At 44.1% G+C, this 23010-nt stretch overlaps 5 protein-coding genes across 5 annotated transcripts in view; 3 read left to right on the top strand and 2 right to left on the bottom strand.

Annotated features, from left to right (window-relative positions):
* Nucleotides 1–282: 282 nt before the first annotated feature.
* Nucleotides 283–2293, bottom strand: LOC311139534 (peroxisome assembly protein 26-like). The gene is made up of 5 exons (XM_084174418.1): nucleotides 1921–2293; nucleotides 1686–1826; nucleotides 1187–1515; nucleotides 964–1098; nucleotides 283–722 (listed from the first exon to the last, which is right to left on the bottom strand). Exons 1-5 carry the CDS (start codon nucleotides 2130–2132, stop codon nucleotides 619–621), a joined length of 921 nt encoding a protein of 306 aa, XP_084030544.1. The 5' UTR covers nucleotides 2133–2293; the 3' UTR covers nucleotides 283–618.
* Nucleotides 2294–4353: 2060 nt separating this feature from the next.
* LOC311139498 (cystine/glutamate transporter-like) lies at nucleotides 4354–9117 on the top strand (the record flags this gene model as incomplete). The annotated part of the gene is made up of 12 exons (XM_084174379.1): nucleotides 4354–4588; nucleotides 6724–6861; nucleotides 6979–7083; nucleotides 7179–7304; nucleotides 7412–7511; nucleotides 7609–7653; nucleotides 7753–7876; nucleotides 7979–8082; nucleotides 8177–8273; nucleotides 8428–8577; nucleotides 8701–8878; nucleotides 9026–9117. The coding sequence occupies 12 exons, from the start codon at nucleotides 4354–4356 to the stop codon at nucleotides 9088–9090; spliced, it is 1467 nt and encodes a 488-aa protein (XP_084030505.1). The 3' UTR covers nucleotides 9091–9117.
* A 910-nt stretch (nucleotides 9118–10027) lies between these two features.
* Nucleotides 10028–15109, bottom strand: LOC311139216 (forkhead box protein M1-like). Its single transcript, XM_084174121.1, has 9 exons — nucleotides 14912–15109; nucleotides 13664–14161; nucleotides 13390–13550; nucleotides 12960–13154; nucleotides 12642–12770; nucleotides 12400–12456; nucleotides 12043–12094; nucleotides 11747–11916; nucleotides 10028–11640 (listed from the first exon to the last, which is right to left on the bottom strand). Exons 2-9 carry the CDS (start codon nucleotides 14115–14117, stop codon nucleotides 10834–10836), a joined length of 2025 nt encoding a protein of 674 aa, XP_084030247.1. The 5' UTR covers nucleotides 14118–14161; nucleotides 14912–15109; the 3' UTR covers nucleotides 10028–10833.
* A 74-nt stretch (nucleotides 15110–15183) lies between these two features.
* On the top strand, nucleotides 15184–16769 carry LOC311139125 (uncharacterized protein). Its single transcript, XM_084174016.1, has 3 exons — nucleotides 15184–15300; nucleotides 15516–15718; nucleotides 15885–16769. The coding sequence occupies exons 2-3, from the start codon at nucleotides 15536–15538 to the stop codon at nucleotides 16659–16661; spliced, it is 960 nt and encodes a 319-aa protein (XP_084030142.1). The 5' UTR covers nucleotides 15184–15300; nucleotides 15516–15535; the 3' UTR covers nucleotides 16662–16769.
* Nucleotides 16770–18690: 1921 nt separating this feature from the next.
* LOC311140482 (tubby-related protein 3-like) overlaps nucleotides 18691–23010 on the top strand; it is a 42160-nt gene continuing 37840 nt past the window's right edge. Inside the window, exon 1 of the mRNA XM_084175558.1 lies at nucleotides 18691–18826. Coding sequence (XP_084031684.1) covers nucleotides 18807–18826 — 20 coding nt within the window. The 5' untranslated portion in view covers nucleotides 18691–18806. The remainder of the gene's footprint in view (nucleotides 18827–23010) is intronic.

Here is a 23010-nt window from a genome sequence, read left to right as displayed (position 1 = left end):
ACATATAACAGTTATTTTGGACTGGGCCATTCATATCAACACAAAATGTGTGTCACCACACACACTCAATCGCTTTCTCGCTCGCTCACACGCACACCTATATGGTCCTCTGTAGCTCAGCTGGTAGAGCACGGCGCTTATAACGCCAAGGTAGTGGGTTCGATCCCCGGGACCACCCATACACAAAAAAAAAATATAATGTATGCACGCATGACTGTAAGTCGCTTTGGATAAAAGTGTCTGCTAAATGGCATATTATTATTATATTATTATTATTATATGGGAGCAACTGAATCTGCAACACCAGGGAAATTAATTCTGCCTGTTACTTTCACATTCTGCCTTCACAGCTATCCATGTTGTTCACATTCTGCCTTCACAGGTATCCATGTTGTTCACATTCTGCGTTCACAGGTATCCATGTTGCTCACAGTCTGCCTTCACAGGTATCCATGTTGTTCACATTCTGATATGACAGGTATCCATGTTGTTGTGGCTGGCAACAAAAGCACCCCTGATTTTCTCTCTTTATCTCAGTCAGTAATTCATATTTACATGATTAAGGGTCAACGGTGATCTCATGATGTCCCAGCACCAGGCTGTATGGTTTTACAGTTCTTAGCTCTGAGCTCTGGCTTGATAGTAAGGAGCAAACATGGCGTCCCACATCTGCTTCAGCATCTGCAGCAGCCGTGAGATCCAGGGGAAAGATGAGGGATGAGCTGTGGAGAAGCCAAGAATCATCATAACATTTCTGCTCTTTATGTTCTGATATCTATCTATCGCTGTTCAGCGCTTAGGTGCTTAAATACTGTAGGTAGGTTAGGTGCAATCAAAAGCTAGACAAAAGCTGTATGCTAAGTGCTAGACTAGTATTAACTAAAGCAACCACATTATTTGGATGTTGACAGTTTCTTTCAATGATTGAATAATAGGCTTACAATATAGTTTTTTGTTGTTTACCTGGATCCATCCGGACAAAAAGCATATAGAGAAGGACCACAGCCAGAAAGACTCTCCGAAGAGGGAATGACCCAGCACTGGCTACTGATAGTCCTCTGTTGAAAAGCAAGGCCTCAAGTTTCTGAATCACAGCACCTATAAAGCACAAACACACAGTCAGTGACACTGTCTGGCAGCATTAAAGTCAATACAAAGGGTTAATGTAACTGTAAGTGAGATGCACCTTGAGGTGTGTTAAGTCCAGCAGCCACCACCACAGGACTGGGGTTTGGACTAGGGCTTGGAGGTTGTTCTTGGCTGAGGTTCTCTTTATTCTCCACGATATCCAGTGCTGTTTGTTTCTGGTCCTCTGTGAATGCAATACCTCCCACCTCACCAGAAACCAACTCCCGTGCCTCTGTCATATGACCTAAAGGCACTAGAATATGCAGTAAATACAGCTCTGCTACAGTCCCAAATCCTGCCAATCTCCCATTGGATGGACAGCACAGCCAAACATTGCCTGCCTCCTGCATCATAGCTTGCTCACCCACTTTGGTGTAGAGGAGTATGCTACAAAAATGAAGAGAGAAAAACATGACATCAGGGTGAATTAGGGAATACATTTACATGCCAATTGAAAACATAGATCACAATGTGCAGTGTCTGCAGTGTATAGCACTGTTATAAATTGTGTGCAAGAAATGAGTGCCTGCATATTAACCATATTAAATTTTCCTCACCACATCTGCATTATTTTGGCAGGTATTTTCTCAGGGCACTCATAATGCTGCAGAATCCATGCCAGTACACCAGGCCACTGATTGAGTTCAGCCAATGCTTGAATCCCCACAATGCAGATTGCAGCCTTCAACTCACCATACCTGAAAGTCAGATGGACAACGGTTTAGTCCAAATATGCAATGCAACAAGGACCATGTCATAAAAGCAGAGCAAATTATAAGAATTAGTACCCACCTACTGTCCTCTTGCTCCGCGTTTAAAAGGCTCTCCAGGCCTCTCTCACATGTGTCGAACGCAGCTTGGAAATCCTTCTGAACCATTAACTGTTCGGCAGCTGAGTCCAACAGGCCATGTGTCAGTCCAACATTTGAACTCAGCGGGGGGCTTTGACGGACAGACCCGAAGCTGAGAGTGTGAACCATTGAGGTGGACGAGTTGCTCCTCATTGTACTGTATGCAGTTAACGTTACTTCTATTTAGTTGTTTGTGCCGACAAATTGTAAGACGCATCACCGACTGTCAAACAAACATTAGTAATGTATTTACCAATATGTTAAACGTGCCATCAATTATGTGGTGGTGGTAAGTTTAATTGCAAAAAACTGTGGTACCTGCCTTGTACAAATTTGTTTACATTCTGAGGCAATCTACATGCTCTTATTTGACTTCCGCACTCGCCACCAATCATATTCAGAGATTACTCATGAACACAAGGCAGCCAATCACTTGCGTTCTTATTCATACGCGAACCTCCATGTGCGCTCGATTTAGCTCGCCCGGCGTGCGGGATGAGTGGGTCTTTTGGTACCTCTTTTGACACCCTCCAAAATATGCTTGCAATTCAAAGAAAAAGGAATGTTGCAATCAGATTTCCCTATGCGACATTAAAGTATTAATTAACTAATTCATAAATGTAACCACTGAATATGATAATTGATTTGTGGGATCTCTGGAACAATGGAACATTTGCACACACCTTTGCATCACTGTTTTTGTAAGGACAGAAAGTGATGAAGTTGTAGAACTCAAAATATCTCTATACCATGAGCTAATAATACGTTGCAAAGTAAGGCTTGGGTGTTAAGCGACTTTCATTTCCTAAATTTTCTGTTGAGAGACCGATTTTAGAAGGTACTAAATATTAGACATGATGTTTGATGTTGGACCTGCAGCAATTTGAAATCCTTATTTTTCATAGCAGTAGGGATCTCTCCCAAACATCCTCACAACGTTCAGCTGAATAAACATGAAAAGAAGAAAAAAAGAAACGGCATACTTTCCCTTTCTGTATTATTCAAGTCACATAATGTGGTGGTGTAGAGTGGTGACATGTCAGATAAGTTATTGTGAATACAACACTTAGTTTCCCAGAAATGCCGGCACCCATTGTCAACACATGCAATTACAACAAAACATGTCAAATGAAAATAAAGCAGCTATAATGCCTTTGTTACCTGCTGTGTTGACACATTTTTAACAATAGGCAGCCAAGCGACGGATGAACTGAAATGGACAGCCACAGTCTCCCAAGCGTTATGAAATGAGAGAGCAGATACATTTTTTAACAGTTTACTGTTGAATCCTCACATGAGGTCTCACTCTGAAGTTTCTTTGCTCATGACAGAAATACTTCACAGTTCACACACAGGGGCAAACTACATGACCTTGCTGTTATTCATCAGGAGTGTGTGCAGAGCGACAGAAATGAGAAGCCAATTGTTTGACGATGCATTCAACCCCATTTTAGTGTTGAAATTTGTGCCACATTTGATGTTATTTGGTTATGATTTGGTTATGAATGAATTATACTGATATTTTCTGGATATTAGAGAGAACATCAATAAGGCCATCTGCTCCTATAGCGCGTATACTTTCTCTGTTGTGAAGTTGTTGTTGAAAGCAACCCCCCTGTCATCTGTACAGCTGCCGCTACAAGGGGGGTTTGGGTTCTCGCCCCATGGAATTCCGTGTTTAAAGCTGTGCACACAAGCAAAACTTCACACACACAGGCACACACACACGCAAAGACCACAAAAACTTTAGTGCGCACGCACATGCATGCATGCACGCACGTACACACACACACACTCACACTCAGTCCAATGAATGCAGCATGGCTTTGACCCGTCTAAACTGCCTTCATTACTCATGTTGTTGAAGCTTGGGAAGACTGCTGGCTTTGTTCCCAGCTTGTGCAGGATTGGTGAGTTTCCGTGGTTACTGACTGATCTGATTTGCAAGAGCCAATGAGGGGGTAAAAAACAAGTTCAGGGGAGAGGGCCTTGTGCAAGTGTGAGGGGTATACTAGTCTACCCGTTCAGCTCCTACAGCTCCACTCAGCTTGTCTCGTCTCTCAGCTTGTCTTCTATACTCGTCCTCTACATACAGCAGTCTTCATTGGATACATACAAGTAGTTTCAGTATAAGAAGAGTGATATGAATGTTATAGTTTATCCATAGAAGGAATGATAATACTTTTATGTTCATAAAGAGAGAATACTTTTTGTTCACTTAAAGGGACTACTTCTCTGTTTTCTTAAAACTGGAATGTGAAAGGATTTTTGCTGCTTAAAAGTAACTTTTGGTATTTGATTTATTCACTGGAAGGTGTTGGTGTCTGCTGGCTGTCTAAACAAGGTGTATGCACACCTTCAAGGCTGCTGAGGCATGGGCATAGATGGAGTTCAGTCAAAGGAAGAGGGGGATGAGGTGAAGGAGAAGAAAGAAGATAAGGTGATCCACCTGAGAAGGACGATAGGTCTGCTTCCGGCTATCTCCTTCATCATCGGTACCGTGGTGGGCAGCGGCATCTTCATTGCACCAAAAGGGGTTCTGATTAACAGTGGTAGTGTGGGGCTGTCACTGGTGGTGTGGGCACTGTGTGGGGTCCTCTCGACCTTCGGTAAGTACCAACTGTCATTTTAAAAGAGGTAGTGGGTACCTATGAAGGCAGGAGGTGTATAATTGTGATGTTTGAGAGTGGCAGTTGCTAACATAATATCCATCCTGAAACATTTTTATTAAGAATTCACACATCAGGCTGATTCAGTATTGTTAAAGGTCCAATGCAGCCGTTTTTATCTCAATATCAAATCATTTCTTGGTAACAATTAAGTACCTTACTGTGATTGTTTTCAATTAAAAATTGTCAAAAATATACAAAAAGAGCTTCTTAGCTAAAAGCAATTTCTCACTCTGTCTGGGAGAGGTCTGAATGAGGAACCTAATTGGAGGAGCCTAATGGGAGAGATAGGTAACCTAAAAACTAGCTGTTATTGGCAGAGAGGTCTATTATTGTTATTGGTCTATTAACTTATACTGCCTGGTGATGTCGCCAGGTAGGCCAAAACTCCACCCATGCAAAACGAGCTGACATTTCTGGCAGTCTTTTCAAACAGCTCTTACACTAAAATCTTACACTAAAAGGGCATTATCATAATTTTCCAAATTTCACAGTATTTTTCCAACCTCATAGTGTGGAAATATATATAAAACACTGGTAAATCATGTTGTTGACTGCACTGCCCCTTTAATTCACAGGCAGCACACAACATTCACTCCCCAAATGGAAGTGTAGGCTACCCCAGAAGTGTAATCTAGTACTTTCTGTATTTTCTTTGTCAGTAAACTGTGTATTCACTTAGTGTCACGGATTCTGCCGAGACTGCCCTTCCTTCTGGCTCGGGCAGGCTTCGGTGTTCTTCGTCACCGGAGTACTAGCTGCTGCCGCTCTATGTTTTATGTTTCTATGTTCATTTGATTGTTGTCTGTTGTTGCACACCTGTTCCCTATTATGTTATTTTGTCTTCCCTATTTAACCTGTTCACGTCCACTGTGTGGTGTGCGTGTTTATTGGATTGTACGAGTGTCATTTTGTGAGCGGGTTTTGCTCCTCCCTTGTTGTTGGAGGTTTTCTTGTATTTCTTTACTTCTCAGTAAAGTGGTTCTTCATCTCATTCTGTATCCTGCGCTTGACTCTGGCCTACCGCATTCCACCGACATTCGTGACACTTAGCTGAATCATCTGGCCAGGGTCCACAATCCTCTGGTATTTGCACATGCGATCAACCTTTGCAACTATAAAGTAACTTTGACTTATCTTATTTAATTAAGATAACAGTTCCCTGTACAGGTTATTGTCATACATGCCTCCACTATTACTTGTATCATTAACGCACATTAACAATGTTTACTATTAAACTGATGGTTTAATATACAGATATAGGATCTTCATTTGAGCCAGTTTGCTACAGCAGGAAAAGGAGCCTGCAGGAACAGGAAATATGAATTATTATGTGATTACAATTAATGGCAATTTTTGTAGGGGTTGATGCATTTTTCATTAGGGCAAATCAAGTCTGAAATGTGGAAATTACAAACTTTAGAAGCCTTTTTAAACCTCAAATACACTACAAGTTTGCATTTCCTGCTGTGCAGGAAAATTCTCAGCAACAAAAGTGATCAAATTAAGATCTGTACTATTCATAAAGACTGTTTATAGGGTAATAGCCTATGGCTGACCAAATAAACAGATCAAAAGGGTAGCATGGGCTGAAAGCAGGGGGTGGATGTCTGGCTGATATTTCCCAAGTTTCCCCCAAGTTTTTAACTTTATTATACCACAGTTATAAGCACAGCAATAACTAATGATATGCACGGAATAGTGAATATTAAAAAAAAATCAGTTTCCTGAATGTATAGAGATAGTGATACAATATAAAATATCCCAGCCCACTGAGCAAAAATTTGTTGAATCAACATTGTTTCCACATCATTTCAACCAAGAAATTCAATGTGATGACGTTGAGTCAACATGGAAAACTGACTGTATTTGAAAAAAGTAATCAACGTAAGGGAATGTAGTCTTTTTTTCACCCAACTTTTCACCTAAATCCAAAGACATGGTGACATTTTTTGTTGATTTCACGTTGAATTCACGTTAGTTGACAACTCAACCAAATGTAAATCAAAACTAGACGTTGAACTGACGCCTGTGCCCTGTGGGAGATGTGTCATCTGTCTCTGTCCTTTGTCCAGGGGCCTTGTGCTATGCTGAGCTGGGAACCACTTTTACAAAGTCAGGGGGCCACTACACCTATCTGCTGGAGACATTAGGACCCTTGCCTGCGTTCCTGCGACTCTGGGCAGAGTTTTTATTTATCAGGTCAGCAGCCTGTATCTCTGTGTCTCTTTTCATACACTCTTAGAATAGTTTAGGAGACAGTATAGTTTAGTACAAGTTTGTCTAATGCTTTTACTGTACTCCATGTGGACTGTAAAGGCCAGCTGTAGCCTCCTACGTGTCCCTGGCGTTTGGACGTTATGTGGTGGAACCCTTTTTCAGCCCTTGTGCTCCTCCCACAGCGCTGATTAAACTGGTCAGCATCCTTGGAGTGAGTGAGTGATAAAATACAATCTATATGACTTTGTGAATGGTATAATTACAATGGAACGCTGTTTCAACTAGGCCTATCTTCCCCCTCTCCCTGTAGCATTTGTGGTGGCGATAAACTGCTGGAGTGTGACCCTGGCCTCTCGCACCCAGGTCACACTGACATTCATCAAGATGTTTGCCCTGGTCCTAATCATCGTTCCTGGCATCATGGCATTAGCCAGAGGTGGGGTAGTGGTTTTGGTATAGTAACATGATACATGATACATACAATATACCCAGGACCCTATTCAATCAAACCAGCTAACTCGTCTTTCTCTCTCCCCTCTCTAGGACAGACAGAGAACTTCCAGAATGGCTTTGAGATTGATACACTAACACTGGATAAGCTACCATTGGCCTTTTATTCTGGTCTATATGCCTATGGTGGATGGTAAGCAGTGCACAAGAAAATCAAATGTCATACCATTGTTGTGTTATCCATAAAGAACTGTTAACTGTTAAATTGACATCTTTTACTTTCTTTGCAGGTTTTATCTGAATTTTGTCACAGAGGAGGTCATTAACCCAAATAGGTATTAAAAAAAAAAAAAAAACGATGTGATTGACCATTTATTTCCACACAAAAAAATCAAGTACCCTCATGTCTGTGTTTGTCTGCTCTATTTTGTCAGAAACATCCCACTGGCAATCATCTTCTCCATGGTGACGGTGACTGTGTGCTATGTTCTTGTCAACGTGGCCTATTACACCATGATGACAGCAGAGGAGCTTCTTGTGTCTGACGCGGTGGCTGTGGTCAGTACTGTGGCATCAGATGGTCAAAGCCAAGAGAAGGAAAATAACTACATGTGAAATGAACTGCATGTCAGCCTCATATATGCTGTCTGTTTATCGCAGACGTTTGCCAACCGTGCTCTTCACGGCTTGGCCTCTGTGATTCCTGTACTGGTTGCTGTATCCTGTCTTGGGGCGCTGAATGGTGGCTTCTTTGGAGCACCCAGGTAATAAAGCTGCACTCTCGTAATTCAGAAACGTACACCTTAATGTACGCTTGGCTGGTTCTATTCACGAGACGTCTGTCTGTCCGTGGTGCAGGATGCTGTTCGTGGGGGCCAGGGAGGGACACTGGCCAGTCCTCTTCTCAATGATCCACATCCGTAGAAATACGCCCCTGCCTGCTGTGCTGCTGCTGGTATAGTCTAATACTACTGCCCATAGTCTACCTTGTCAACCCTATTAGAGTCCCTTTATAGACATCTGTATTGTGGGTATGTCCTTATTGGTTTGATGAGGTAGGTCTATGCTTTCATGGTCCAGTTGAGATGTTTGTGTTGTCCTTCCTGCAGTATCCATTGGTGGTAGTGATGGTGGCCAGAGGAGAGATCTTCCAGCTGATCAACTTTGCTTCCTTCTCTCGGTGGCTCTTCATTGCCATGGCGACCATGGGGATGCTCATCCATCGCTACCGCTTCCCCCTCCACCCAAGACCCTTCAAGGTTGCTATGACTACTATAATTAACTTATGTCACTTGTTTGGTACTTACTAGTTGGCTGTTTCTTTACAGTTTACCTATGGTTTTATTCCTATGATCAGCTCATAATTCTATTCTGTCTACTAGGTGCCACTGGCCATCGCAGTCACCTTCACAGTGGTGTGCTTCTTCATCGTTGGGCTGTCTCTGTACTCAGACCCCTGGAACACAGGGGGCAGCTGTGCTCTCACCCTATCTGGAGTCCCTGTCTACTACCTGACCGTCCACCGCTCACGCCTGCCCACCAGATGGAGAAAGCTCTTCAGTGAGTCACACACCCTTATCATGCCACTATAATGCCATTGTCATCATACTGAATTACTGATAGCAGAAATGTCAGGTGAGGGTGGTGTTGTGGGGGATAGTAATGGCTGTTGCGAGTCACTGAAGGGACTGTCTCTCTATTCTCCAGACTACTGCAGTAAGCAGCTTCAGATATTGCTGGAGGTGGCTCAGCAGGAAGTCCAGACCTACTGAAGACACCTCTTCACTCACACTGACCAGACAGACACCTATTGCTGTGCCCTCCATATTGTATATGGATGTGAATACCAAGGCATGTTAGTTAGATTAGGAAAATAATGAGCTGTTAACTCTACAACATTCACTGCTGGGAAAGTTAGTTTACTTGAATTAAGGAGGTGTGCTTTTTACGCTTTGAATACAAGATAGTTTTGTGTGGATTATTTACATTTAAAATGAGGTTCATCAACAAATGTTGACATACTGGTATTTGGTACTTAAATAAAACAAGAGAAACTGTATTATTATTAATTTATTAAATGTACATAGGATTCATAAAACAGACATGGTTTTCTTAAAACATCCTAAATTGGCAGATTTACCCATGTCAGCTTTTCCCCAAACCTTGCTCTGGGGTCTGCTGTACTGGTCGTGTGATAAATACTGAACAAGAATGTAAAAGTTATTGTATATTATGTGGTGTTCATGCCTCTTCCAGTTTATCATACTTTTAATTATTATAGGGGCCATGAAACCCAAGGCTTTGTGAATCTAGTCAAAGTTAAGACCATTCAAACATCTAAACCCAACCAATGTTTTAAAAGGAGCAGCAGTCACCGGGCTTCATTGTACAGTCGGCACACCCACCCAAAAAGAGAGAAGGCACATTAAACGTTTAAAAGACACCAATACTGTAAAAATATGAAGCCAAGTCAATCACCAGCAATCCCATGCCATGATATTAAACACTAGCAAGGAGGCAGGATGCTACTCAAACTTTAACCTGAATGTGTCCACCACTGCTAACAAAGGAACTGAGAATAACTGTAGAAAGCCATACATCGTTTAGAATTGTTCATATAAAAATGATGCAGTCTTCCTCTCCCATAACAAAGTAACAACTGTGCATTAAATGTTGAATCTTCTAGCCCAAAAACTTCCAATGACAATTCAAACATACATTTTCTTTATTCAAATATTTCCTTTCTACACAGAGGGAGTAAGATAGGAATATAGACTTCACCATATTACTTTACGCTTTTACATAGTTGATCACTCACTACTAACAGTCTTAAAGTTCACAAAGCAGATTGGACATTGATGTGTCATACCCAGAATAAATTATAAAAGTGCACTAGAATAAGTGTTGACTTGGTCAATCAAAAAATGGCATCTCCTTTGGCTGTAGACAGTCCTTGTTGTTAGTCATTTGATTAATTTCTCATTGGTGGTTGGTCATCTGTACGTCCTTTTAGAGATCCCATCAAATGGAGACTCGCTCACTTTCAGAGGAGGCACCAGGTCTTATATTCTAGCATGGTAGTGTCAGTCTCACTGGATAGTTTGATGAATCTATGTTTACATTTACATTTGAAAGAGCAAAACATATTACAAAATGTGCAAATTAAACATACATATTAAATGTAGGCTACAAACATCAACATACAACTCAGACATACTTTTCTGTTCTCTAGCAGTTCCTTGAAGACTATCGTGGGAGGCAGTGAATTGTTATCAAAATATGGTAGCTTAAGCTTGTGGCATGAAACACAACCAAGCGAAAGAAAAAAGGAGTGGAAGAAGACAGGTTAGTAGTGACAAAGGCAACCAATGACAAAGGAAAAACCTAAGAAAGAAAACTCCCACATTTACAGATTGGAAGACGATATGTGAGCAGCTTGGGTAATGATGAGACTATGGCATCCTTCTCATCTAGCAAAGAACTTGGAAAGGGTCGCGCTCTCTGCTCGGCAGTGGCTACTTGAGTTCAGGGATGAGCTGAGACCAGCTGATGTTCCCCATACCCAGATCATCATCCTCCAGGCCAGAGAAGCTGATATCCACTAAGATTTTGCTCAGGCTGTCATTCATGGTGTCCAGGACCAGGCCCTCCGTAAGGGAGCGGTTGGCTGTGGAGGGACCCCCGATCTGGAGCTCTCTGGAGCAGCCCTGCAGACGCTCTGGCCCCGGGGAGTAGGTGTCGGTGGGGCCAGCCGCGGATGAGGAGCGTGCCGAGGTGAGCAGCTCACAAGGGGAGTTGAACAAGGGCAGGTCCTTAAAAGGAGTGCTACTGAAGCTGAAGGGGGTGTGGTCATGGTGGTGCGGGGTGAAGCTGGAGCCTGGGGTGCGGATGGGGCTGAAGTCCAGCATGCCACCTCTCTCCTTGCCCAGCGGGGTCACCCTCCAGGGCTCTAGCAGCACAGTGGGTGGCTTGCTGGGGGTGGAGGAGGCTGGCTGGCTGCTCTTGACGGGGGTCTTGAAAGAGTACTCCCTGCAGGGGCTGTTAGGCTCCGGCCGGGGGTCGAGCTCTGCGTCCTGGAACGCGGAGCCGTCGGAGGCCAGGCCCGAGTCGAAGAAGGTGCTGTCGGGGAAGAGGAGCACGGGCTCTTCGTTGGAAGGTAGGACGAGGCGCTGCTTGCGACGGGAGCTGCTGACTTCCCTCCTGGCGTTGGTCAGAACAGCCCTAGGGGTAACGGGGGTCAGGGGCACACAGACCTGCTCCTCCTTCATCTCCTCAATGGGAGGAGCATACAGCATCACTGTGGAGGCATCACTGTACGTAACCTGCCAAACACACAGTCACAACATGTATTGATTTAGTAATTATAGAGAATCAAGTAACCTCCCGGCACTTCACAATAAAAAGGTCTGGGTGATGGTGAGACTTTACCTTGGGAGCTATACGGACCCTCTTGCCCCCTCCTGAGGAGCTAGATTTCTGCTGGGGGGCAGAGAGAGGAAGCTGTGTGGACGAGGACAGGAAGAGTGACTGGGTGAAAGGCAGCTGGATGGGGACTAGGTAGGAGTCTGCACGAGGAAGAAGGGGCTTCATCTTCCTCTCTGAACATATGTAAGAGAGAAAAAAGAAAGTCATGAGGCAACAGCTACACATCAATAATGTCCAACTCTCAAAGGTTTGGTAATCGGCCAGCTGCTTGTTTCCCCCCATGTCTTTCACTCACTCACCAGGGGCACCGCCAGATGTTTTCTTGATTTCAGGAGCAATTCTCTTCTGTTGCTGCGGGAGACAATTGAGACATTAACTTCTTATTCACAACAGAGCTATTCTAATCTAAATGGTCCCTTTGTCTTCTCAAAGACAACATATGAAGACAGCATCAGTTAGACCTGTGTAGGAGAAGTTACTGACTATGTACGGTGGTCCTGTGATGTCTGCCTCTCTCTGCCTACACCTCGCATCTCTTCCCTGAAATTAAATGTCAGCTTAATGAGCTAAACAAGAGCAGATGGAAAGCATGTCCTGTCCTCCCTGACTGACTGCTCTGACGACTGCCCCAGAGGAAAAGGGTAAAACAATCTTACGTGTTGGTCATAGACCTGCATGGTCCGAGGCGAGATGGAAGTTGGATCAGACTCAGTCTGTGGGGGTGGGGTGGAAAATTGGTCAAAAGGGACAGAGTTATCATAAAGATAAGAATCAAAAAGTAGATTGCAGAGTTAGACAGTTATATGCAGGGATTTGTCATTTTGTGGAGTCCCATAGAGTTGTGATTGGCTGGTGACAAAATATGACTTAGAACAGAAAAAGTGGGTAACATGCCGACCTTGTAAACCTGGTCAAGAGTAAGGCAGCGATTGGCCTCTGGGCGGATGGTCCAGTAGGAGACCTTGCCATCTTGTGTCGTCTCACGGATGAACATGTCATGCAGGGAGAGATTGTGGCGGATGGAATTCTGGCAGAGGAGCATAGACAATATCAAACTAAGAGGATGTGGCTTATGGCATTGGCAATTATACACGTTTTTGTTGGGTAGTTAAGGGGTATTTTTCTGCTTCTATTTTAACATGATCTTGTCCTCAACTATTACAGTGGCACCAATAAAATCTTTATCTGTGACCAAGGGCTTATTGTGGCTGTTTACCTTCCAGCCTGGCTTGGCCACCTTTCTGAAATATGGAAAGTGGTCCTCAATCCAAGTGTAGATCTCTTTCAATGTCATCCTCCTGCTCTTCTTACTGTTGATGGCAAACTGAATCATCGCCATGTATGAGTAGGGTGGTCTCTCTGACAAGGGGTCTTTGACAACCCTGTGTGCTTCCATTCGCTCACTTTGTGACTGTGTGCAAAACAGAACAAAAGAGAGGTTGGTTTTGTTTGGCCCATTTAGACACTACTCTTTTAAGACTCAACAAATGCAGCAAGCATGCAGCACTAATATCACACTTGAGTGCAACACTGTTGAAACATACTAGATAAAATTATAACATGTCGCCGGTGACACCCTCCTTGAGCATCACTGTTTACGTACGTCCGTTGACAATCACACTGAGATGCTAAAAGAGGAGACAAACCTGGAGAATCTGTTGGCAAGCATCATGATTCTCTTTGTTGGCAGCTTTCTTAGCAGGATCTGGTCCAGGATCTGGTCCAAGACTGTCTGTATTCATCCTCCCAAGCCACTGAATGTTAGTAAGGCTGTCATCTAGTGGACTGCAATCAAGGTCCCTATTCACTGTGAAATAATAAAAACTGTGCGCATCAACAATGTTCATCATCAAACAGTTAAACAACACCTGAAAAGTGGAGGGTCATTTCACTCAAAATCATGAAAGCAAATAAACGTACATGGTTTAATTGTAGTTAAAGTCTTAGTATCCTGTAGGCAGTCCATTGTTGTTGCTTTCTCTGTGACAAGAGCTATGCTACTCCTACCAGAGCTGCGACCTCCCATATAGGTAGATTGACAGGAAGAATCTGCACCATCCTTGATAGAGCCGCCACCACTTAGAAGGATGAATTTGTTTGGTCCTTGAGAGCCACACTCCTTCCCCTTGGCAGTGAGGGCCCCAATTACACTCTGAAGGTCTGCAGTTTTGGGGATGACAACCACTTGTGTGCCAGGCATAGTGGGATGGTCCATGATACGGATGCCATCAGGAAAACACTGGCCACCTGAGGGTTTGGATGTGGATGCTTCCTTGCGCCGTAGTCCATCGGGCTCATCAATTGCTGGTTCATTTCCCTGGAAAGGCAGCTTCCTCCTCTTGAGGATCAGGGGCCTTCTTGGGCTCTGTCTCATTCTGCTCAGATTACAGAGGCTGGCCCTTTGACTTCACTTGATGTCTGAAGAGATAACAAGTAACGTTACAGTTAGAAGGTAACATTATTAAAGTTAGAATGTAGCGTTACAGCCACAACGACATTTTCCCAGGGGCAGAAAACGCTGGTTAGGTTAGAACTAGTTAACTATAAATGGCTAAATGATAGCTAAACTGAGCTGATGACAACTTTCTACCGGAGTTGATGGGCTGCAACTAAGTAAGCAAGACTGTCGATACAAAAGTAGTTAGTTCAAAAATTATCCAAGGTTCTTTTGATAGGCAAATGAAAGTAGCGTTAGCTAGCAAGCGTAACCTGGTAACAACGCCGAATTAAATTTATATCGGATATTGATCACATCATGAACTGATGTTTTCCATAGTTGTGCTGACGTTACTCTAGTATTGTAACTTGCTAACCTAACTATACTCTAATATATTTGATTGTAGCAATAAACAAATAAAAAATAGCCAGCTAAATATTAGCTAGCTAATGATTTTAGAATAGAAATACCAGTCTTTCAAATATCAGCTAACGTTATGGTTATGACGCACCGTCTTCTAGAACATGATGCTATTAGCTAGCTGCTAATCCACTGGTTTATAGTTAGCTAGCTAACACCCAAAGAATGTAAAAAAAAATATTCCCAGAACTAGCTAATAGCTAGTTATCTAGCTAGCTAGCTAGCTAGCTGTAGTAGTTAGCGAGTCGCGCGTTTAGTTTCCCAGCTAGCTGCTAACGTTAGCAACTTTAACCAAGTTGAAAACAACAAACCTTCATATTATGGTGATGCAATGCGCTTTTGTCCTGGGTTACTTGACTCCTTAATTAAACAATGACAATAATCGAAAATTAAAGTTGACAGGTAGTTTGTAGATGTAATATACTAGGCATATCTCCACTTCCTTTCATTCAGTGTGAAAGTGAATGGGATTTTGAATTTTGGCGCAGTATTTGCGATTCCGGTTATGTGACCTTTGCATATCCAATGGATGAAGCCAGTGGATGTGAAAACCAATCAGCGTTAACCATTATGTTAACCAGGAAGAGTGGAGAAGGACAGGGAAGAAAAGCGATTGCTAAATGTTTGTCCTTTCTGATTCTGACATTATTTCTTGAAAACATTGATAGCTAGCTGCTTCTGGCATGCAATATACACCCAGGTACGTCGTGTGATATAAGCTGCATGGCTTACTGTGTTCATGGAAGGGTACTTCGCTCTGTTGTGTTATTTTGTGTTTGTAGTTAACTAGCTAGTAGTTAACCAAAGGCAAGTTATAGGCTATAGCGTTATAACGTTGCTTATATGCCAACTCTGTTTCATACTGCATTCCTTTGCTGCGTCACGTTATATTTCACCTTCTCTTTATCCCATCAGCTCCTCAGCCATGATCTCTGATGCCCCGTAAAACAAGGAAAAAATATTTGCCAAACTCACAGAAGCCGCCTCTGTTGTTTTTTGAGCCACCACTTGATGGTGCCAGATACCACACCGTGCCTCAAGTGAGAGGCGCACTCAATCCCAAGTCTTTTCTGTTTGAGGAGCAACGACAGAGCAGCAGCACAGCCTGTTGTTCTTGGGTAATCACAGTTTATCATCATACACATCAAAAGTTATCATAATCAATCATATGTTATTAATGTAATTATTTACTATCTTCTGAACGTTGTCCGTTCAAACCATAGACTATAAATAATGTATAACAAACATGTTCAAAGATGTCACGTCTCTGTCACTCAATTTCAGGTGAGTCCACAGTTTGATCAACTACCGCCCCCTGCACCCAGAGGAAGGCGAGGGAGGAAGAAGTGCCTCTCTGCAACAAGCATTCTTGACAGGAGTTCTCAATTATCCAGAAAAAGTAGTGTTTGCAAGTTCAAATCCTTATCCTTTCAGAGAAGGTCAACAGCCCAAACTCTCCATCAAAAGCATGCACGTGGAAAGAAAGCTGTAGAATCTGCTGTTGGGGCCAATGAGGATCAGCAGGGCTTGCAAGTGCATAAGGTCGGTTCTCTATGTACCGAGTACCTAAGTAACCAAGATGAAACGGAGACACCAAAACTGAGAACTTCTCTCAGGAAAGGGACAGCTGAGAGGAGAGGGTTGTCAGAGATAACACCTGAAGGTGCAGCATCAACCTCCAGCAGATGTGTGGAACCCCTTAGAACGTCAGCTGCCAATGTTGCCAGACATGACACGAGCCCAGCGTCATGCTCTGCTTGGACTCCTGCCTCAGTAACACACCACACCCCTGGCACGGACAATGTCTTCTCCCCACCTGATGTAGAGACTCCACAGTTACACCATGATGGTGGTTCCTCCTCTATCTCCTTTCTTTGCATGCTGTTGCCTGTGTCACAGCCGTTGACCCCGCCACACACCGTGACTTCAGAGATTTTAGCAACAGACACCCCAGAGAGGGACTATGGAGTCAAGGTTACATGGAGGAGGAGGAAAGGGCTGATGAGGTTGCTGAGGGACAGAGGTCAACTTACAAGTGCCGAGGCACTGATTAGCATCTAATCAACTTAACTGTAAATGTTGACATTTTATTATCATGTTCTGCAATTAACACTGAATTGTAGTTAACATTGTAGTTAACACCACATTAATAAATTGGTCCACTGATTGAAAGTGATATGTTGCAATGACCATAATATTATCGAGTCCTCTTAATTGTTTTGCTGCTCAGGTTAACTTGGCATGTTGTCCATGTGCAGTTGGTAGTTCAGCGCCTGTTATGGATGTGGCTCTATCTAGCTTCTTGTTTTCTTTGTACCCTGGGTCCACATTCAATTAAAAAAAATATATAGGTTGTTTTTCAATTGAACGTACACTACCTGTCAAAAGTTTTAGAACACCTACTCATTCAAGGGTTTTTCTTTATTTGTACTATTTTCTACATTGTATAATAATAGTGAAGACATCAAAACTATGAAATAACACGTGGAATCATGTAGTAACCAAAAAAGTGTTAAACAAATCAAAATATATTTTATATTTGAGATTCTTCAAATTGCCACCCTTTGCCTTGATGACAGCTTTGCACACTCTTAGCATTCTCTCAACCAGCTTCATGAGGTCACCTGGAATGCATTTCAATTAACATGTGTGCCTTCTTAAATGTTAATTTGTGGAATTTCTTTCCTTCTTAATGTGTTTGAGCCAATCAGTTGTGTTGTGACAAGGTAGGGGTGGTATACAGAAGATAGCCCTATTTGGTAAAAGACCAAGTCCATATTATGGCAAGAAAAGCTCAAATAAGCAAAGAGAAACAACAGTCCATCATTACTTTAAGACATGAAGGTCAGTCAATACGGAACATTTCAAGAACTTTTAAAGTTTCTTCAAGTGCAGTCGCAAAAACCATAAAGTGCTACGATGAAACTGGCTCTCATGAGGACCGCCACAGGAATGGAAGACCCAGAGTTACCTCTGCTGCAGTGGATAAGTTCATTAGTGTTACTAGCCTCAGAAATTGCAGCCCAAATAAATGCTTCACAGAGATGAAGTAACAGACACATCTCAACATCAACTGTTCAGAAGAGACTGTGTGAATCAGGCCTTCATGGTCGAATTGCTGCAAAGAAACCCCTACTAAAGGACACCAATAATAAGAAGAGACTTGCTTGGGCCAAGAAACACGAGCAATGGACATTCGACCGGTGGAAATGTGTCCTTTGGTCTGGAGTCCAAATTTGAGATTTTTGGTTCCAACCGCTGTGTCTTTGTGAGACGTGGTGTGGGTGAACGGATGATCTCCGCATGTGTATTTCCCATCGTAAAGCATGGAGAAGGAGGTGTTATGGTGTGGGGGTGCTTTGCTGGTGACACTGTGATTTATTTAGAATTCAAGGCACACTTAACCAGCATGGCTACCACAGCATTCTGCAGCGATACGCCATCCGATCTGGTTTGGACTTAGTGGGACTATCATTTGTTTTTCAACAGGACAATGACCAACACACCTCCAGGCTCTCCAAGAAGGAGGAGTGATGGAGTGCTGCATCAGATGACCTGGCCTCCACAATCCCCCGACCTCAACCAAATTGAGATGGTTTGGGATGAGTCGGACCGCAGAGTGAAGGAAAAGCAGCCAACAAGTGCTCAGCATATGTGGGAACTCCTTCAAGACTGTTGGAAAAGCATTCCAGGTGAAGCTGGTTGAGAGAATGCCAAGAGTGTGCAAAGCTGTCCTGAAGGCAAAGGGTGGCTATTTGAAGAATCTTAAATATAAAATACACTTTTTTGGTTACTACATGATTCCATATGTATTATTTCATAGTTTTGATGTCTTCACTATTATTTCACAATGTAGAAAATAGTAAAAATAAAGAAAAAACCTTGAATGAGTAGGTGTTCTAAAACTTTTGACCGGTAGTGAACATGCATAATGAGTACCGTTGTGAGATTTACAATACTGTAGTATCTTTGGTATAAATATAGGGGTCTATTTACTAGCTACATTTGTGGTAACATAGAATGCAGAAGCAAAGAAATCTGTCCAATCACTCAAGTCTATATAACCTGCCATCCAATAGCATAGTTCGTTGTAGTCATATGCGGTAACTAGGGCTGGGGAACAATTCTACAAGCGTGTCAAGGAAAGTGGTCTGCTGCACCAGGAGGCCACCACCAGCTGGGGATCCATAGCAACCGTGGATAAACATGAGTTACTACAGCATAAGGTAAGCAATATATATATATATATATATATATATATAGTTCTTTGCCCATGATATCATGTAGTAATGCTGTGTCAAAATTGGATGGGTGAAGTATGTCTGGTGGTGGTGTGCGAGACTAGTCTGTCACTTCACTTTTTCAGAAGGCACTGTTGCTCGAGAAGACTATGATGCTAGTTTGGCAAATGTTAGCCTAGCTAGTTAACGTTTCTTGATTGCCTGAAGATAGCGAGCTCCGTGAAGAGACGAGCAGAGGCAGGGTGATGAATCAACAATAGAAGATAACACCAAGCACAAACTAAAATACATATTTTTCACAACTTGAAATATAGCTAGCTATTCAATTTTTCTTGTCAATAATCAAGCAGAGTTAAACGCTTATCATTAACCATTTGGGCATCGTTTTATCACGAAAAAGAAGCGTGAGCTGGTCAGTGAATTGTAGCTAGGAAAACTACATTGATTGCTAGCTAGCTAGCGTGCTTGTTAACAGTAAAACAGAAAGCGCACAATTCGTCATGGGTTGCTCGTTAACTTTTTGATTAATGTTTTGTAACGGGAATGGGTTGGACATTTTTTTATTTTAACTTGCTAGCTAGCTATAACGTTCCATCTGAAAAATGCAAATATGTCCAAATTGCATGAACATCCACGACGCTATAACGACGTTATAAATAGCCCATCTGGCCAGGCTCGAGCCTTAAATATTTTGGGTTGCTAACGTTACATTATTGCGTCACGAAAGCCATCAGATGGGGCATATATTACCCTAGATTTCTCGAGTTACTGTGGCTTTGTCATAGGAGCTTGCACCATTGTCCTTGGAGACGGCACCGCAGAAATGTGGGTACTGTAGCAGCTTGCTAAAAAATACAATATTGGGGCCTATGAGGGGGGCAATCTCGGCAACATCACTCTGCACGGTCACCACCAAATAAGTCTCCCCAAACGGAAGAAGTGACAGGATGAACAACGTTAACAAAAGCAGGTGAATCAAGCTAATATCATAGCATGGTGATGGTATGGAACTGTGTTGAGGCCTAACATGAGACAGACAATCCGATGTTGAAAAGGGTGTTGGATGGTTCAGTTCATGGATGTTTTAGTTCATGGTTAATGATGTGGTAGTTATGTGATAAGCTACATGGAGGCAATAGACACATGACAATGTGTCAGTCAGAGTACGATTCTTATTTAACACTATCTGAACCCGTCATCATAACAGGCATAAACAAAGTCATGAAAGTTTGTCATCAAAATGGATGCTAGTATAACACCCTTAGCTGATCAAAAGAACATTGTTTGTGTCATAGTAACTGGGTCATAAACAGTATAAAGTTTATGACCCTGTTATTAAGACACAAACAATGTTATTTTGATCAGCTAAGGGTGTTATGCTAGCACCCACAAGTGAAATCCCCTGCATTGCTTTTGCAACCTCATTTCACCCTGTGAAATTGAATTTCATTTAGGGATTCTTACTGTTTATTGCACTAGCAAACGTTTTCCTTATGCTGTGCATTCCTGGTCAAAATAATGACATTCCACCCCCGATATGATTGTGGGTTGAAATGTAGGATGGCTGAATGTTATGTGACTATCTGGAGGCAATAGAGAATTCCACAGTCTTTGATTTTTAAAGCGTGCCCACGAATGTTGCATTACCATTGCACCCACAACAAACAATATTATTGGCTATTCGCTTTGTGACATCAATGCACACTGGACAATGACTCAGGAAAATTAATAGGCAAACATGTTGACACAAGACGTGCAGTGTTTCCTCTAGGATTTCCACCGAACATTTTAGAGGCCCTCTTGGATGCTGAGACGAAATGTTGCAGTTTTAAAGCACATTTCCTACAATTCTACACACTTTGCCATGGGGATGAGTGTCAGAGTGGTGTGTGTAGATGAGTGGAAGGAATCAAGCGCAGGAACCAGGATGACTTCAACCGTCTTTTTAGTAACGTTCAAAACACGTGAACAACAATAGTCGCCAACCCAACCGGGTGGCGCAAAACAATTACGCACAAACACAGTGCGAAATACACAAGAAAAGCGCACGCAGTGCGAACTCTCGGGACAAGCAATAACGAGAGAATAATACCATACAGAGGCAGTCTGACAATAAACAATCACGCATAACACCTGACCCAACCAAACGAAACTAAATAGGGAACATCATCAAACACAAACAAGGGACAGGTGTTACAAAGAGACAAAACCAAACGAACAAGAAACATAGAACGGTGGCAGCTAGTACTCCGGAGACGACGACCGCCGAAGCCTGCCCGAACAAGGAAGAGGAGCAGCCTCGGCCGAAACCGTGACAGTACCCCCCCCTTGACGCGCGGCTCCAGCCGTGCGCCGACCCGGGGCTCGGGGACGACCCGGACGACGCGGAGCAGGGCGCGCAGAATGACCCCGATGGAACTCGGTCAGCAGGGACTGGTCCAATATGTCCCTCCTTGGCACCCAGCACCGCTCCTCCGGACCGTACCCCTCCCACTCCACGAGATATTGAAGACCCCCCATCCGGCGTCTCGAATCAAGGATGGACCTCACGGTGTACGCCGGAGCGCCCTCGATGTCCAACGGGGGTGGAGGAGTCTCCTCAATCTCAAAGTCCTGGAGTGGACCAGCTACCACCGGCCTGAGGAGAGACACATGGAACGAGGGGTTAATATTCTTGTAATCAATAGGTAGTTCTAACCTGTAACTCACCTCGTTCAATCTCCTCAGGACTTTAAAGGGCCCCACAAACCGCCGACCCAGCTTCCGGCAGGGCAGGCGGAGGGGCAGGTTTCTGGTTGAGAGCCAGACTCGATCTCCAGGTGCGTACACTGGCCCCTCACTGCGGTGTAGGTCGGCGCTCGTCTTCTGTCGACGTATGGCACGCTGCAGATGGACGTGTGCAGCGTCCCACGTCTCCTCCGAGCGCCGCACCCACTCATCCACAGCGGGGGCCTCGATCTGGCTCTCATGCCATGGTGCCAGAACCGGCTGGTACCCTAATACACACTGAAAAGGGGTTAGTTGGGTGGAGGAGTGGCGAAGAGAGTTCTGTGCCATCTCGGCCCAGGGCACATATCTCGCCCACTCCTCCGGCCGGCCCTGACAGTATGACCTCAGAAACCTACCCACATCCTGGTTCACACGTTCAACCTGCCCATTACTCTCCGGGTGGTAACCCGAGGTAAGGCTTACCGAAACCCCCAACCGTTCCATAAATGCTCTCCACACTCTGGAGGTGAACTGGGGGCCTCGGTCAGACACTATATCCTCGGGTACCCCGTAATGCCGGAAGACATGGGTGAACAGAGCCTCTGCGGTCTGTAGGGCAGTGGGTAGACCCGGCATGGGAAGAAGACGACAGGCCTTCGAGAACCGATCCACAACGACCAGGATGGTAGTATTCCCCTGTGAGGGGGGAAGGTCGGTAACAAAATCCACCGAGAGGTGGGACCAGGGTCGTTGTGGAATAGGCAGGGGTTGTAACTTACCCCTGGGCAAATGTCTGGGCGCCTTACACTGGGCACACACCGAACAGGAGGAGACATAAATCCTCACATCCCTAGCTAACGTTGGCCACCAGTACTTCGTGCTAAGGCAGTGCACTGTCCGGCCGATACCCGGATGGCCAGAGGAGGGGGACGTATGAGCCCAACAAATGAGGCGATCGCGTACCTCGAGCGGAACGTACGTCCGACCCACTGGACACTGTGGAGGACTCGGGTCGGTGCGTAACGCCCGCTCGATCTCGCCATCAACCTCCCACACCACCGGTGCAACCAGACAAGACTCTGGTAGTATGGGCGTGGGCTCAACGGACCTCTCCTCCGCGTCATACCGCCGAGACAGAGCATCTGCCTTCCCGTTCTGGGACCCAGGGATGTATGTGATCTTAAACACAAACCGGGCTAGAAACATAGTCCAGCGGGCCTGGCGAGGATTCAGTCTCCTAGCTGCCCGGATGTACTCCAGGTTACGATGGTCAGTTAGAATGAGGAAAGGGTGTTGAGCCCCCTCGAGCCAATGCCGCCACACCTTTAGGGCCTGTACCACGGCTAACAGCTCCCTGTCTCCTACGTCATAATTCCGCTCCGCCGGACTGAGCTTCTTTGAATAAAACGCACAGGGACGGAGTTTAGGTGGAGTGCCAGAACGCTGGGAAAGAACGGCCC

This window comes from Coregonus lavaretus (genome assembly GCF_964263955.1).
Source record: "Coregonus lavaretus genome assembly, chromosome: 13".
In the NCBI taxonomy this organism is placed as follows: Eukaryota; Metazoa; Chordata; class Actinopteri; order Salmoniformes; family Salmonidae; genus Coregonus; species Coregonus lavaretus.
This window is presented reverse-complemented; position numbering and strand designations above follow the sequence as displayed.